Here is a 17,671-nt window from a genome sequence, read left to right as displayed (position 1 = left end):
AGTGCAGCTGGGGCTCAGCCCCTGAGGAGGGAGGAGGAAGTATGCTCAGAGGCAGCTACTCTAAAGAAAAGGGCAGGGCTGTCTGCAGGGCTGTGACTGAGAGGTGACACCTGCTGGATAGTCCGGTTGAAATTATATAGCGTGAATTCAGGAAATCAGAGTAAGTTTTTGGAAACAGGAAAAGGTTGATGGGAAAACAGAATAATAGTTCATCAGAAGAGTGAGTCTTTATCTTATTTTCTGTCTCTAGGAGAGAAGCCTTTCCTTTGTGAAGCCCAAGGATGTGGCCGTTCCTTTGCTGAGTATTCTAGTCTTCGAAAACATTTGGTCGTTCACTCAGGTACTAGAACCTGTGCCATTCATAGATTTCAGGGAAGATGGAGAGCCAAAAGGGTAAAAGGTTAGGGTAGTGGTATAAAGAGATCTAAAGAGAAACAAACTGTTCACCATAAAGTTTCCTCCCTATCCTGACAGAACCAGAAATCAAGGCCCTTGATGCTTGCATTCAAAGGGTCATATAATCAAGGAGAAAATATCTAATTATTATTATTTTCAGCTGAGCCATTGAACTGCATTCTAATTGAGACCTTTTTCTGAGGGAATCAACAAATTTATTTGGCACTACACTGGGTACTTTATAAGTTACATCAGATATGGTCCATGGAGTTATTCAGAGCAGACTTGCCAAGGCAGAAGTGAACTCGAAGTGGAGAGAGATTCTAAAATGGAATCTGGTAATTGTTCAAATGGCTAGCCATGGGGAGCAAAGGGAAGCCAGAATGGGAGGAGTGGGGAGAAGGAACTAGAAGTTATTTATCATGAAGACAGCAAAACCGTTCAGTGGGAGCAAAGGAGTTGGAGAGGTATAATCAGTCAGGGATGTGAATTTCAGAGCTGAGATCCTAGGGGTAGAGCAGTTTTTTAATATGATGACAGATTCTAAGCAGAGATAGCAAACTGATAGCCTGTGGATTAGATGTGGACTTCCAGATGTGTTTTGCTTGGTTTGTAGAGTGTTTTCATTTTACTGTTCTTTATTTTATTACGTAAAATTTTGTCAAACATACATAAAAGTAGAGAAAAATACTTTTTTACATAACAATAATGCTGTTATCATATCTATCAAAATTAACAATAACTCCTTGGTTTTATCTGAGATTCACTCCATGTTTAATTTTTTTCCAATTGTCTCAAAAATGTCTTTTAAAGTGCCTTTGTTTAAATCAGGATCCAACAAGGTCCACTCGTTGCACTTGGCTAGTAAGTCTTCTGGAATCTAGATCTATCTGTACTTTTTGTTTTTCATGCTATAGACTTATTGCACAACAGTCAGTTGGTCCTGTAGCTCATCCCACGTTCTGAATTTGTTGGTTTGCCTCCTTTTCTGTCATTTAACTTGTTCCCCTATATTTCCTAAAAGCTTCAAAGGTTCGAAGATTTTGGCAAGGTTATGTTATAGGTGGTTGTGTTTCATTTTGCATCACATCAGGAGGCATACTGAGCCTAGTTGTCAAAATTGATCAATTGGTTCAGGTGGTAACACCCTGATCCCCACATTGTAATGTTCCCTAGCAGCCTTATGGTTTCATCTCTGAATGATGCCTGAATTCGTTATTTCAGCAGGGTTGTAAAATGTTATTTTTCTAATTCTATTATTCATTCACATTTGTTAGCCAGAATTCTTCTGTATAATGGGTCTCTATCAACTAGGGCTATTTGGTAATTTGTACACAAAAGGCAGAATAAATGTGTAATTCTTTTAACTGTGAGTTTTCAGAATAAGAAATTGGTACTCTGGTTACTTCTAGTAGTGTCATTTTCACTGCTTTTTTTTTCTCTCTCTCATTAATATTATCTTGAATTCATGTGTTTCTACATATTCACTGTATTTCAATCCATTATAGTTATTTTTTAACAGCTTTTGGACCTATTAATGCACATACCTTAAAGTTCACCCATTGTAAGTATACACATCAGTGATTTTTAGAAAATATATAGGATTGTACAATCACCACCACAATCCAGTTTTAGAACACTTGCATCACACCAAAAGTTCCTTTGTGCCCCTTTGCTGTCAGTTCCTGCTCCCACCCCCAGATCCAGGCAGTCATTGACCAGCTTTCTGGCTCTCTATATTCTGCCTCTTCTGGAAATTTTCTGGTCATTTCACTTAGTTTTGCTATCTACTAGTCCCCTGTAGGCATAAGGGTTTTTTTTGTTTTTGTTTTTGTTCTTTGGCATAAGTTTTTGACCCCGCTCTAAGTGTGGTTGTCTGGGTAGGTGGGATAGAAGTTGAGGGTTTCAGACTTGAGGACCTAAGGGATAGTTCAGATCATTGTGTAGAAGAACCACCAGTGTGAACATTGAAGACTGGGAGTTATGGCAGGAAACGGGATAAAGGTATATTATGAATCCAGGGTTGGAATCCTTGAGGCTAGTGCATGTCCTTGAGGTCCATGGAAGACTGTATCTGAAAAGGGAAGTAAATATTCTGTGTCTACCATGATCTTATACCAGAGAAGTTGTTTTGTGGAAGCAGCAGTACAGTGGGTCTGGAGAGTACTGGAGGCTGGGAGCAGTGAGTGTGCTAAGCCCTCCTGGTGTACTTTCCAGCCTTCCCCTGTGTACTGAAGGTTGAGAGGCTGGGGGAAGGTGCGGCATGGGAGAAGGAGTAGCCTCTTAATGTTTAGTTTAACATCCTCTGGGCTTCTCCATCTAGGGCTTGAGTCCATTCTCTTGCTGTCAGAAATGTACCCTGTCTTTTTGGCTCCCCTGTCTTAACCGGGTCTGTGTTTCAGGAGAGAAGCCACATCAGTGTCAAGTCTGTGGGAAGACCTTCTCTCAGAGTGGGAGCAGGAATGTGCACATGAGAAAGCATCACTTGCAGATGGGAGCAGCTGGGAGTCAAGAGCAGGAACAAACTGGTAAGGAGAAGAGGGTATAGTGGAGGGCTATATTTTGGGGGTTCAAAAAGCCAAATAACTGGCCTGTCTGATGTGGAAATTTTCTGATTCTATTTTGGGTAGAGAGATTGGTCTCATTTGATGGACTAGTGGTTTCCAAATGTAGCTGTACAGTAAAATCGTTTGCAAGCTTTTAAAACATATATTGTGTATTGCTTGTCCACCCCTCCCCCCCCAGCAAAACAAAACAACCTGATAAATGAGATTACTTGGTAGTAAAATCCTGGAGTCTGTAATTTTGAAAGTTCCTCTAGTGAGTTTGATGGTAACTGGTGCTGATCCATGAACCATCATTTGAGTGTCACTGTGATGAAGATTTCTGTATGACAAGAGTTTAAGCATTTTTTACTTATCAGTCATGACTCCCTTTTTACCCTAGCTTAAATTTGATAATATGTTTTTATTATTATTCCTTTCCATGTCTTTCCTTAATCAATTATTTTATTCTAAGTACTCCTTTCTAAGGATGCACCCATCCCATTTTATATGTTTGTTATCCAGATGCTGATCACAAGCAAGGGTATTTATCCATGAGGCTCAAACTCTTCCCTTCTAGGTTTATTTTTGCTTCCCAAAAGTAAGTGAAATAGAGGAGGTGGCATCCAAGGTACAGGTTAACTTTTAGTTCTGAAAAAAAAGCCAGCTTCTCGTGAAGGAAAATGGGGACCAGGCACAGCCTTGACTGCTGTATGTCTCTCACATCCTATTCTCTGTGCAGCTGAGCCACTAATGGGCAGTAGTTTGCTTGAAGAGGCTTCAGTAACCAGTAAAAACCTGGTGTCTATGAATTCTCAGCCCAGCCTTGGTGGAGAGTCCTTGAACCTACCAAATACCAATTCTATCCTAGGAGTTGATGATGGTAAGACTTTCAACTCTCCTTTATTTGGGGAAAATGGGCTGCAACTAGGGACTAAGGAATGGGGTTTTCTCCAAAATGGAGGTTTTAATTAATTTCATTTCTTGTGAGTAGAAATGGTATGATTGAGTAGCATTTGTGTTGTCTCTGGAGTGGAAAAGTGAATATTTTAAAAAGTTTTTTCATTGAAAAGATAATGTTACAAAAGAATAAAAAGTTTTAAGAAGAAAATTATCCATAATCCTAGCATCCTAGCCCAACTGTTTCTATCTTTCCTATTGCAGTTATGGAAGAACTTAACTTTTAAAATATTTAAACAGAACATAACCAGGTTTTACAGAGGAGAATTAAAGCAATTTCTCCATACCTTCAAAAGCCATATCTTCTGGAGAAAAGAAAGGGCTCTCTAGGAAACAGTTGCTCCTCTCTGGTATAGAAATTTCACCCAAGTTACACAGGCCAGGCCCTCTTCTCTGAAAAACTTAACAGGTGAGGTCAGCATGCATTTATTCAGTGCCTAATGTGTACCTGGCACCATGGGAAAGAAAAGTAGAAGACAGGGACCTTAAAATCTAGTTCAGAAGTCAAAACTTACATATGGGAAACAACATTGAGTGAGTAGAAGATAGTGTATAAGCAAACGTTAAGTTATGTGGTATCCTGGAAGAGCAATATAAGCTAGAAAGCCCCTAGAAGGTACCCTTAATTTATTTGAGAGCTAAGTGGTTTATGTGTAAGCAATTTCCAGAAGATTTTCGTGGTGATTCTGCTGATGAACATTTAATAAGTCTGAGATCCTTTGTTTTCGTTACTCATATCCCAGTCAGTCAGTTTTGGGCATAAAGACCATGTTTGTGTAACTTATATATGGAGCCTACAAGGCCCAGAGTGTGCTTCCACAATAAGCCTCTTCTGTTTCATAAATGATACTAAGGAGGAAAGTCTCAAGGGAGGAAGAGACAGTGAGAAGGAACTTTGGAGCCAGGTTTAAGCTCTTGACTAGCACGTATTGCACTATTTCCATCACTGGTGACTGCTTTAAGCGTTGGCTCTGGTTCCCTGATTCATAAGCAATTTTTAATCCAGTTAATAGTCCTAAAGCCATATTACTCTAAATTGGCATACTGAAAAATGGTCAGCTGTTATATCAAGATTTCTTGCCTTTTTTTCCCATCCCCCTTTTGTAATACTTTGCAAATTCACTGATAGTGATTATCAGGCAGGAATTAATTTGGAAGAAACACAGGAATGTGGGATTCAGTTTTTCAGGGAACAGTTTTAAGCGTTCTTAATGAGAGACTTGATAATGAAGGTAGGTAGGTAGATCTGTGGATTCACTTTGCATTGAAACATTTTTCTGCTGTTTCAGAGGTGCTTGCTGAAGGATCCCCACGTCCTCTGTCTTCAGTGCCTGATGTGACGCATCATTTGGTGACCATGCAGTCAGGGAGGCAGTCATATGAGGTGTCTGTCTTAACTGCCGTAAATCCACAGGAGGTAAAACTGTCTCTTGCCCTTACTTTGTTTCTGTGGAGATTAATGTGGAGAATGATTGGGAATCTATTTCCGAGGATCTGAAAAAATTCTCCAATTCCCCTTTCCTGGAGACTTAGATTAGAATATCTTACCTTAAGCTAAGCATGAGTCCAGGTTTGAAAGGAACCTGAGTATTAGGGTCTGCTGAATTGGGAGATTGGTCATTCACAGCTGGGACTCTGAGCTCTAGTTTCCTTGATACACATGCCCTAATTAATGAGATCCGCTCCTCCTGTTCTTGCCTCACTTGCGATGAAGATGCTGCTTTTATTTTATAAAGAAAATAACATCCTGGGACAAAGTAGTCCTTGAGCAAAAAAGATAGTGACAAAATCATTAGAAATAATTATCATTCATTTTGCTAGGGCCAGTTGTCTCGGAGATAGCAGGCTGAACCAACTGGGCATATGGGAATGTGTCCACTTGGCTTGTTGAGTGAGAACCATCATCTAAATCAAAGGGGGCTTTTAGATTGATTCTAAGCACCCCTTACTCTGTTTTTTTGGCTCTGACCCGGAAAACAGAATGAAAACCAGTTGGGCTTCTAGAATCTTAGCATATTTTATTGGCCTTATGTCGTGGAGGTAGATTACTTCCTCATGAGCTTGTTTCATATGCATAAGCTTTTGCCAAAGCCTGTATATTCTGGCTTTGGTGTTATAGTATCTTTCACTTTTCCTTTCATTATAGCCTGTAGACCACAGTCCGCTGTTACAGCATTCAAATGACTCTGCCTCCTATATTGAATGGTCTCAATTTTTCTGTAATATTTCTGAGGATATCCAGGATCAGAAGGCTCTGGGCATGCATGCTAATGTTTCTTCCAGGACCTTTCCTTGTATTCATCATTGCGACCCATTGTCTCAGTCTTGCTTATGTTATATTGAAAGTTTTTGCTATTTGGTATTTGGTTCTTTCCTAAGTCACCTTCTCCTGGTAACTGCTTTGGAACATGTCTCACCTGTGGAGGCTTCCTTTATTTGTTCCCCTCTTCGTTTATCTATTTAAAATGTTTTATTATGGAAGTTTTCAAAGAGTATAAATACTGAGAACGAGAATAGTATAGTGAATCCATGTACTTGTCACCCATCTTCAACAATTAACTCTCTACTGTTCTTATCACTTCCTTCCTACTGTTTGCTGTTGGTGTTTTATTTGTACTGCGGTATTTGTACTGCAGTATTTATTTGTACTGCAGTATTAAATCAAATCATAGACATTTCATCTGTAAATATTTCTGTTATTTTTTCATATCTTTATTATACCCAATAAAGTTAACAATAATTTATTGATATCCTCTGATTCTTAGCCTTCTGAATTTTTTCTCAGAAAGAACCTTTTTATGGTTGGTTGGTTTGAATTAGAATTCAAACAAAGCCTATACATTGCATTTGGTTAATAATTCTCTTTCTCTCTAATAGTCCTCCCCCTCTTTTTTTCAGTATGGCTATCTATTTAAGGAATTGGGTTGTTTGTCTTATAGCATTTCCCACATTCTGATTTTGGTTGATTGACTCCTTTTGTTGTTTGATATATTTCTCTATCCACAGACTTCCTGAAAACTGGTAATTACGTTTAGAGGCTTGATTAGATTACCGTTTGTTTTTCCTCTTGGCAAGAATATTTTATAGGTGGTACTCTTGCTTCCTACTACATCTCATCAGGAGACACGTGATATTTGGTTGTTCTCCTCTTACTGATCTCAAGATTGACCAGTGGGTTATGTAAAAGTTTTGGCAACCATTACTGATCATGGCCTAGATCTGTTTTTTCATTAGGGCTTGCAAAACAGTGATACCTTATTCTCTTTTTTCTTCTGCTTTTATTAACTGTGATTCTTCTATAAAAGAAATACTTGCATTAACTATTGGGTTGCTCTGAAATAGTTCAGGAAAGTCATCTCCTTCTTTTTGTACCTAGTACAAATTATTATCCTGACATACCAATCCACAACACTCAACGTTTTCTTTCTTTTTTTTTTTTTTTTTGCGGTACTTGGGCCTCTCACTGTTGTGGCCTCTCCCATTGCTGAGCACAGGCTCCGGACACGCAGGCTCAGCGGCTATGGCTCACGGGCCCAGCCGCTCCACGGCACGTGGGATCTTCCCGGACCGGGGCACGAACCCGTGTTCCCTGTATCGGCAGGCGGACTCTCAACCACTGTGCCACCAGGGAAGCCCCCAACGTTTTCTTTTTTTATATTTGAAACTTTGGAGTTTTTCTCTCCCATACTGCTAAATACCTTTTTTAATTGAAGCACTCCAGATTACCCCAAATAAATGCCAGATGAATAAAGATAATTCATTCAACAGATATTATGTACCTGATGTGTGCAAGGCACTCTGCTGGGTACTAGTTATACAGTAGTAAACAAAATATAATCTCTATCTCAAAGAGCTTAGAGTCAGAGTTAGGACCTCTGCCTTTCATAACTCCATAGCTATGTAAATGATGCCCCTGGAGTTGTGCTGTACAGTTTAGAATGGGAAGGGCAACAGGTCAGTGAACTGGCAATTTTTATACCGGGTAGTAGTGTTAGTCTTGGGGGAAGTCAGGGAATAAGTTTTAGAGTTTAAGTTGAGACCTGAGGGATGAATAGCAATCATCTTGATGGAGAAGTGGGAGAGATTTGAAGAAATTGAACAGGCGTAAAGGTAGCAATGTGTACAAAGGAGAGGGAGCACGCCTGACTATGCAACCACAAAGGGTTGAGTGTGATGGACATGGAATGGAGAGATTGGTGTGGGATGGAAAAATGAGAGCAGGAAAGACAAGCTGGTTCTTCTCTTTAAGGGCCTTATAGGACATGATTTTATCCTGGGGGCACTGGGTAGCCACTGCATGGTTTTAAATGGGGTATGACATGGTCAGATTTGTGTATGCAGAAAGTCCAGTAATAGCACATTTGTTCTCTTGAACCTGTAGCTGGCTTCCGAGTGTCCTTGTCTGGGAGATGCTCACTCACAGCCTCAGGCAGACACAATAACACGGACTACCTAAAAAAAAAAACAAAGGAAAACTTGGCCTTCACTCCAGGAGAACACAAAGGGCCTTTAAGTCCTGTGTACCCAGTTTCAGAATGGAAGCCTCAGATGCTTAATAGAAAAATATTAACACCGCAAGAGGAAAGTGCTGCCCTTAGATGTAGTTGAAAATCCTTCACTATCACTTCTTCCTCATGGATCCTTATGTATTTACAAATATAACTTCTGTCTGAGCCTCACTTCTTTTGTCTTTCCTTTACTATACCATTATTACCTTCCTCCCATCAAGGCATTTTCATTGCTCATCCCCTCCTTTTCCTTCTGAAGGTGGGCTTATCACATCCTTCAATACCTTCATTTTTTTTTCAAGCTATAAGCCCCTAAAGGCTCCAGGCTTCATCCTCTTCCTCATCCGGGGTCCAGGTACTGACTGTTCCTCCAGTGAGTGAGGAATATTGACTCCTTAGGGATTATTCTCAGATGCCAGAGAAGGAGAAGGCAATAGCAACCCTTAAAACAACACACGCCCATTCCAAATTGTTTTTTAAAGATCACCATGCATTGTAGATCAGACCTGTAAGAATCTGCTGATGCACTTCTAATTGGACTCCTGTAAATATGCTCTAAAAATAAAAATAACTTATCAAGAACAAGTGTCAGAAATTATCATGGAAAGTATATGAAAAACTACAAGTTAACTCTCACTCAGATGGTTCAAATTGGGCAATTCTGATTTTTCCTCAGTGTGGCCAGGTCTTCTGAGAATCAGACAGAGGACTCATTGTGCAGACCCAGCTGAGACCCCAGGGCTTTTGACCTTCTGTGGACTAAAGGTCATCCCAAATGGGGCTCCATAGCCACACTGACTTCACATTCTTGAATTCAAGAACCAGTATAAGTGATTGCCAGTTAGCTTTGACTATATCTTAGAATATTTCCCAAATAAAACAAGGAGGAAAACAGAAATTACAAATTCTTTAACATTTCTCATAAAGTGCCATTGCTAAGTTACAGTGTAAACATCTGGATCTTGGTCTAGATTAAAAATACACCATTCCTAATCTCTACCACACAGTATCAAATGAAATCTGTGCTTTCTTTCTCTAAGTTTAAAATTTTTCTTTAAATTCCATACCATTGAATTCTACTATGTAAATTACCTTCATCTAAATTAAGATCACCAAATAAATATATCTCCAGCTCTAGAATTTATCTGATTAGATTTTAACAATGTTTATTCTGTTTTCACTGTATTATTCCCATCTCATTTTCTTTTCATAATAAAATGGAACCCAATTTCATCAATTATTATACAAAAACACCTTTCAACAGGAACCTTGAATGTAGAGTAGAATGTCCACGGTAGCTGCCACCCTGTTGGAGACTCTCAGGCTTGTCTTCCCTCATCACAGGAAAGGTATTTTAAGCCCAGGAAATCCCTGGATTTTTCATGAGTGAGTTGTAGCTCTCACGTAGAACTCCATTCCTTTTACTTCTTCTTGAGCCTTCAGCCTGTACTTTGGCTAACTGACTGATGTAAGATTTTTGGTTCCACCAGTTCTGATTTCCCTGTGGTTATAGATTCCTCCATCACTGACTAGTGAGTATGTGATTACACAAATAATAGTTTGGCTTATAGGATATTATTATTATTATCAGGATATTTTACTGCTATAGTAGGAATGGTCAAAGTGCTGTCCCAAGGCCAGTATATAAATGAGATCTATCAGTCTGTGCATAACTTCTGATTTGGAACTAGCTGTCCCTGACTCACCCCTGCAATGCATTCCCCACCCCCAATTGTAAACCTTTCACTTAGTATGAATTATTTTTCCTGTTATTCACTGGTAACTATTCCAGATTTGTTTTTAATCTCTTACAGTTACTAAACCAAGGAGATTTAACTGAAGGACGGACATGAGCATGGGTGCTGACTCCTGGAAGATCAGCTCTACCTGATCCCAGAGTGCATGTAGTGGGAACAGGATGCTTATGGCTCACAGTCTGCCAGAACCAAAATGAATCTGTGAAGGACAGGACCCCACTTTTGCCTCTGTTCATCTTTCCTGGCCTAGAAGATGACTGTAGGAGAGCTTCTCTTCAACTACCATCTGATTCAGACAAGAAAGAAAGCAGTGAATGTGGGCTGGGTAACTGTACCTACCTCTCTTCCCACTGCACAATTTTGGGATAGACTTCTCCCAAAAGTGAATTTGATTATTTGTTGGCTGAAGTTTCTCAGTAAGACTGTTGAGGGAGGTTTTCCTTTGAAGAGTTTTCATCCCATACTGAGCTGTCTTTTCACATGGGTGAACTAAATCCTGCCACCAACCATAAAACTTCACCAAGAAGTTAAGCTTTCAAGATGCCTTGTTGCTTTCGAGAAGGGAGTGATGTCAGTTCTGTTGTGACATTCTCCCTTTAGCAACCTGAGTAAGAGACTCTCTGCCACTGGTCTTCAAAAAAATAAATTACTTGAATCCCTGCTTGTCCCAGGCTGAGGTACTATCTTGTCCTATACACCTCTACTTGGCCACTTTGCTTTCTTTGTTTATGGAACATACAGTAGCATGTTAAGAGGTTGTTTGTTTTTTGCTTTTTGTTTTTTTAAGTTAAAAATCACCTGATTCAGAGCTTCAATTGTTTTTCCTTTAAATAAACAAAACAGCCAGTCAGTTCTTTGGCTCCTTGTTTTAAACAAAATTTGTTTCCTTTTGAGAGGAGATTAAGAAAATAATTCAGTCTTTCCCTTTAAGATAGGGCACTGATTTACCCTCAGGAGTCCATGCAGGTAAAACCGAGCTCAGAAGTCTTCGGGAAGATGACATGAGCATCTTCATCTCCAACTAGCAAACCCACGTGGTAGTTATCAGAGTATCATTCTTGTCATCACCAAAAGGACCATGTTTGAGTCTGGAAAAATGGCAATAATAGCAGATATTTTTGAATATTTCCAGAAAGATACTTTTAAAAACATGAGAAAGGTTCTTCTGTCAGAGTAGGCACTCTTGCTACCATCATCCTGTCTTCAGAGTTACTGAGAGAGAATATTTCATTATTATTGGTGAGAAGAAAAGTATCCAGAGATCACCTACTAGAAAATCATGGCTGTCAGAAGTTTCAAATTTATTAAAATGAACCTCATGCTAACATAGTACACACATGCACACAGTGACACATTCTAAGCAGATAACAGCAAAGAATTAACTGCTGTTTTAAATAAAGTAATTATAGTTCTTAATTTGTTAATGACATGCATAATTATCCTGTGCTAGATAGACTGAGTTCATATCAATTACTTGTATTCTTAAAATGCCAGTTTTGGCTTCCAGTAGCCTTACTTTTATACTAGAACAGTGGTTTTCAACCAAGGACATTTTGCCACCCAGGGGACTTTTCGTAATATCTGGAGACATTTTTGGTTGTCATAACTGAGGAGAGGGGTGCTATTGGCATCTAGTAAATAGAGGTCAGGGGTACTGCTAACCATCCTACAATGTATAGCTCCCTCACCCAGCATAGACTCATCTGGCCCAAAATATCAGTAGTGCTGAGGCTAAGAAACCCCGTATTTGGGGTTGCAAATTTATCATCCCCCATGGGCTAATCTGATATACAAACATGTTTTGTTTTTCCCACATATTATTTCCAAATAATTTTTTTTTTTTTGGCTGGGCTGCGCAGCTTGTGGGATCTTAGTTCCCCGATCAGGGATTGAACCCCACGCCCTTGGCAGTGAAAGCGTGGAGTCCTAACCACTGGACGGCCAGGGAATTCCCAGTAAGTTTTAAATTAGTTGCCGACATGCACATTTCTGGTTTCTGTTGAAAATGTGGTTTATCTGGCAATTCTGGGCCTGTATTCCATCAGGGTTGATATTCTCTAGTCTCTACTATCTCCTACTAATCTGACAGCCAGCCCATTTGACCCATGTGTTTCCTGACTAGCCTCTGTAGGCATTTGGGCTTATGCCCTTTTTTCTGTACCTGTATGCTTAAGTGTGAGGCACAAAGCAAGAACCCTTAATTAGCTCTGATCCCTCTACCCTGAACTTCTCCACTTTGATTTACTTGGCCCATTCTCTGTTATTTACTTTTCTTTCCCCCATTCTCCAAAAGTAACCATGACTCAAAACCCAAGTTTTGCCTGCCTTGACTCAACCCCAAGGTAGCTGCTTGATATTATTCGAAAGCAGTAGTTTTAAGTATGCTGATTAACCAAATGATTTGAGATTATCTGGTAATTCATAAGACAGCTCCTCTAGTTCTTTCTTGGGGCTTGTAGGCTGTTCTAGAGATTCTTCTAAATCCTGCCGTGGATTCCTGATGCCGAGTTTTGTAGTTTCATGAGTGCTGCAGAATAAATTAAAGAATTATAAAATTTTAAATTTTAAATCAAAGGAAGCATCATGTAAGGCTTAAGCATGGTTTCAACATTGTCATTATTTTGTATGGGGTATAAAGGCAAATTTCTAGGGGGAAAACTGAGATAGGAATTAGGGGAAGGGCTACTAGGACTTGAAACAAAATTTAGAGTAATAGAAATACTGTGCTTTTCTCCCTTTGACTTATATGATATCAATGGAGGAGGTGGTGCTAGTGAGTTGCTTTTAAAAAATGCTAGATTTGGGACTTCCCTGGTGGTGCAGTGGTGCAGAATCTGCCTGCCAATGCAGGGGACACAGGTTCGAGCCCTGGTCTGGGAAGATCCCACATGCCACAGAGCAACTAAGCCTGTGCTCTACAGTCCACAGCCACAGCTACTAAAGCCCACGTGCCTAGAGCCTGTGCTCCACAACAAGAGAAGCCACTGCAGTCAGAAGCCTGTGCACAGCAATGAAGAGCAGACCCCGCTTAGCGCAACTAGAGAAAGCCCGTGTGCAGCAACGAAGAAGACCTGACTCAGCCATAAATAAATAAATAAATAAATTTATTATTTTAAAAAAGCTAGATTTGAACAAGCCATGGTGACCAAGCTGAGGGGAAAAGAAAGGCTTTGATTGTACAGGATATTTACAGCTTTTATTGTGGCCCTATAATGGTTTTTACTTTCACTTATCCAATAAGTAAAATAAATGAAGAGTGTAGTTTATCATTTTATAGGAAGTAAAAATATACATGATTTTTCTTCAGAATTGAAGTAGAAGTACTTTCGACTGATGGCATTGGACTGGGATTGGAAAAATGATCTGTTTCAAATTGAAGGAATCTAGACCTAATACACAATAGCTATATTTTATTCACAACTGCACTACTCACCAAATTTAAATGTGTTACTTGGAGATCTCTAGATTAGTATTCTATAAATACAGGATTGTGATCTCAAAATATGAGTGACTGTTCTAAAGCTTCCTCCGAGTGGCATTACTAGAGATGGCGACTTGAGAGCTGCAGGATGACAGCAGTATCTCCGATTACCTGGGACAATCACGGACTTCTGATTGCTCCTTCCACTGTAAAGCCCGGTTGCCCTGACCCTTGTTCCTCACAAAGTCTTCATCCAGCCCAGCATGCTTCAGGGTGTCTCGATACCGTTGTTCTGCTTCCTTCCTGGCAAGGTCCTGTGGAATGGAATTTGCTGTAGCTGAATTACCAGATAATTCTGAATTGTTTGCTTAATCTGTATGCTTATAATACTGCTTTTCCACCCCCCCCCCAGTAGTGCTGGACACAGATTTGTATGAAAATTACTTAGAGCCTTATTTTCAAGCTTTAAAGTACATAGGAACCTACCTGAAGATCGGGTTAAAATGTAGATTCTTATTAGGTAGTTCTCAGATGGGGCCTGCAATTCTGTATTTCTAATATTCAGGAGATGCCAACTGTTGTTTTGGGAACCACACCTTTGTGAGGCAAGGATTTAGATTTTTGGAAGACCAAGTGAGACCCAGATGAAAAAGATGGACTAAAAACATTTTTAACATTTAAAAGCAACCAAACCATCATCAGGAACACTGAAATATAACAAATTGAAAATAAGCTGCACTTGTAACATTCTTAACAGGTTGGATGGTATGCATGTAGACCAGAAAAAAGGTTATTGTTTGTTTGTTTAAGTGTTCAAGAGCAAAGTCATATAGAGTACTTTGCATTTTTCCTAGAGTGGTGAAAGATCTTTTGAGATCTGAGAGTGAGCTTGCTAGGAAAAAGCTAACATGAAGAGCAAACGTCATTATGAGAAATTTTTACTTAGCAATGCAAGTTTCTAAGTAAATCCAAGACAGTCCAGTGTGTGTGTAATATGTAGGGGATTGGGAAGGACTGGACCCAGGAAATGCCTAAATAATGCACTGGCTATAGGACAGATAATGCCCAACATTTGGAACCAGGTCACTAGGGAATGCCAACTTTGTTTGAAACTCAGGAGAGGAGAGAGATCTACAGAGCTTGATGCAGCTCAAAGCTATCTGGGATGGTGGCCTTTACTGTTCAAGTAGCCCCAGAGCTTCCTTAGGGAGATCTCAACTGTGTCCAACTTCCCTAGGAGTCTAGAGAACATCTTAAAGTGACTCTTCCAGCCAGAAAGCCACTTAATCTGGAAGAGGCCTTGTGGGGTGCTTGTGAGCATCTCAACCCCTGAAGATCTATAAATGTGCCACAGCTGTAGAGGCTGGGGGTGCCCAGGGCACCAGCACTACAGAAGGAGACATGACAGTAGCAAGTTAAAGATACTCCAACACAGCCAAACTGTCAATTGTATGCCTGGGATCTAACCCCCACTCTGATTCAAGCTGAAGGCTAGACTATAGAGAAAACCCCAGGAAGTGAAATATCCCTTTATAGATGCCTTTGGAATCCAGTCTTGGATGAAATCAGTCCAATGTTCACCAGTGCACTACTTACTTTGGGGAAAGATGGTAGTAATAAAATGAGCCAAATTTAGAATCTGAGCCTAAAGGAAGTGTTTAATACCCAGATATTAAGCTGTTTCGTAATTTCTAAAAGCCCTTTCATCTAAGACAGAAAGAAAGTGAATGACGGTTTAGATTTACCTTGGTAACTTGTTCGAAGAGATAGGGCCTTATTTGTATTCTCTTCTTCATTTCCTCCAATTCTTTCTTATACTCTTTTGCTCTTTTACGGTCATTGTTCCTGGAATTAACAAGATTTTTAGAATGAATTCCAGGTTTTTCCAATCTGGAATACCTTTAATTTCAGTTAAGTGGAATAACTCCCACAGACATGGTAAATTCCTAACTGTGCCTGGCAAAATCCTTGACTATGCTTACAGGAGCCTATTGTAATAACCCCATTTTGCCATTTTCACGGCAAATGGCTCCCAAGATAGTTATTCCTTAGACACACGGAGGACACCGACCGATTCTCTTTCAGCTTTGCTTTGAACACCTCCTCCAGGCTTTTATGGGGATCCATGGCTTTTGCACGCAAGGTCACAGATTTAGATATCGCCTGACACTTCTTTTTGTGCATCTCCGACCACTGAGTACTTTGATCTGCTTTGTCCTTTTTCTCAAGTGAATTTCTAAAGGGAAGAGGCAAAAAAAGAATACAAATGACCAACCTGGGTATACTTAAAAGCAATCTTAGTAACCTCTCTGGAAAGTCGGTTTTTTCTATGAATGGGTGAGTAATTTACCACACTGGCATTTCAGAAAGAATAAGATTCCGGATTAAATGCACTGGCAGATGAAGCCTTCCCAGCACTATGGACAGTGAGTTTCTACCCCAGGAGAAGTTCATTAATTGAACTGAAAAACATGAGTTAAAATATTCTTACACTCAGGTGTCCTGCCATCTGGAAACAAAATAATACTAATTGCTACCATTTGCTGAGCTACCTACACTGAACCACGTGCAGACAGGCACCAATAAGTGCTTTATAGCCATTAGCTTTTGTAAATTCTCATAGCTGCCCTGTGAGGTAAGGACTGTAAGTCTCCCTTTTTATAGGCAACAAGATTGACCCTCAGGGAGGGTAAACCACTTGCTTGAAGCTACCCAGCATGCCAGTGGAAAAGCCAAGATTAGAACCAGGATGTCTGACTCCGAAGCCTCTGCCCTTGACAACTGTGCTGTAAATGGTGGGCTGGAAGGTGCCTGGGTCCATGGTCCTTTGGGAATACAAACCTGCATTTCCACAGAGAACTGGAAATGGGCCTCCCTCAATGCACAATTTGGGGTCAACCAGCAGCACTTAGTTTGTACAAATATCATTCTACAAGGTACTATGGAGAGTTCTACCAAAAGAAAAAACAGTCAAGACTTGCAGTAGGGTGTTTATATTCAAATGGACTTATTAGGAAGGAGGGCATGACAGTTTAATCTGCTAATATGTCAAACTCCCTATTGCCAGAACGGAGATATGGACATTCTCTGCAGGTGGGCCACTGTCTGGTTCATGAGACCTATCGTAGTGGGACCTCAGGATTCTGATGCATTTAGCCTTGATTCAGTAACGCTGTGAAATTTGAGGAAGGAGGGAGTATACCTTGGATTCTAAATACATTTCCAAAATCCCTGTTGTGGGTCTTAAAGAGCCAAGTAGATTCCATGTACTCCTCTGTGAGCCCCACAGGAAGGCACTGAGATGCCAGTCCTCTCCCAGAGCTAAGCCACCAGTTACAGCATGACCTCTCCTGCTGACTTCAGCTCAGAGGCCTAGTGGGGGAACTCCTGCTGGGGTGCTGTCTGGATGAGACTACCATGACAGAGTCAGGTCAGTTAAAGAGTTACAAATAAGGAGGCTCCTGCTTCCCAACCGACTTCTAATAGTTCCCCAAGATGAATCTCAGAGAATCTCAAATCTATGCGATGGATGCCTCATCTTCTTTGTGGCAGGGTCACACACACAGGTTCAGGCTTCTCTGAATTCCTGTTCCTAACGCTTCCTTCCTCTTTCACCAGTGGGTCTTTATGCATGTTATTCTGTTTGGAAACTTGTTTCTTTCCAGCCTTTGTCTGGCTGACTTCTCATTCTTCAGGTTTCACCTCAGGCATCTATTACAAAAGACCCAGGCTGCCCAGTGCCCGCCCCCGCCCCTCCCCGCCACAGTCCCCTGCATTTCCCCATCATTGTGCTACTCACAAGATGTGATAGTTGCTTCTTTGCCTTTCTGCATTTCAGACTAGATATTAAACTATAGGTTCTATAAGGTATCTCCAGCCTTAATGCTGTGCCTGGCACAAAGTGAGTCCCCCATGAATATTGGCTGAGTGATGGTTAAGTGTTCTCCAGCACGAAGTGTGGAGAGTCACATGAATTCCTGTCCATCAAGACTCCCCTTCCACCCCTTTCGGTCTCTCTGATAAACAGGAGAGAAGGCCAGCAGCGGAGTGCTTTCCAGCATTGGGGCTAAGATCTGACCACTGTGG

General features: G+C 40.4%; 2 protein-coding genes across 13 annotated transcripts in view; one reads left to right on the top strand and one right to left on the bottom strand.

Moving 5' to 3' along the window:
• The window catches only part of ZNF410 (zinc finger protein 410), a 40,514-nt gene extending 29,500 nt beyond the window's left edge, over positions 1-11,014 (top strand). For 3 of the 7 annotated variants that reach the window (XM_019921446.3, XM_019921437.2, XM_019921443.3), the window contains exons 8-12: positions 251-340; positions 2,799-2,924; positions 3,682-3,822; positions 5,189-5,316; positions 10,222-11,014. In XM_019921446.3, coding sequence (XP_019777005.1) covers positions 251-340; positions 2,799-2,924; positions 3,682-3,822; positions 5,189-5,316; positions 10,222-10,260 — 524 coding nt within the window. In that variant the 3' untranslated portion in view covers positions 10,261-11,014. The other 4 variants (XR_012329907.1, XM_019921456.3, XM_019921465.2 and 1 more) reach the window with 4 other exon arrangements.
• FAM161B (FAM161 centrosomal protein B) overlaps positions 7,636-17,671 on the bottom strand; it is a 16,728-nt gene continuing 6,692 nt past the window's right edge. For 2 of the 6 annotated variants that reach the window (XM_019921413.3, XM_073800262.1), the window contains exons 6-9: positions 15,657-15,821; positions 15,331-15,430; positions 13,757-13,899; positions 11,449-12,691 (exon numbers count right to left, since the gene is read on the bottom strand). In XM_019921413.3, coding sequence (XP_019776972.1) covers positions 12,553-12,691; positions 13,757-13,899; positions 15,331-15,430; positions 15,657-15,821 — 547 coding nt within the window. In that variant the 3' untranslated portion in view covers positions 11,449-12,552. Of the gene's footprint in view, positions 8,352-10,920; positions 11,253-11,448; positions 12,692-13,756; positions 13,900-14,071; positions 14,182-15,330; positions 15,431-15,656; positions 15,822-17,671 lie in introns of those variants that run through there. The other 4 variants (XR_002173560.3, XM_019921420.3, XM_073800261.1 and 1 more) reach the window with 4 other exon arrangements.

This window comes from Tursiops truncatus, chromosome 2 (genome assembly GCF_011762595.2).
Source record: "Tursiops truncatus isolate mTurTru1 chromosome 2, mTurTru1.mat.Y, whole genome shotgun sequence".
Classification (NCBI taxonomy): Eukaryota; Metazoa; Chordata; class Mammalia; order Artiodactyla; family Delphinidae; genus Tursiops; species Tursiops truncatus.
This window is presented reverse-complemented; position numbering and strand designations above follow the sequence as displayed.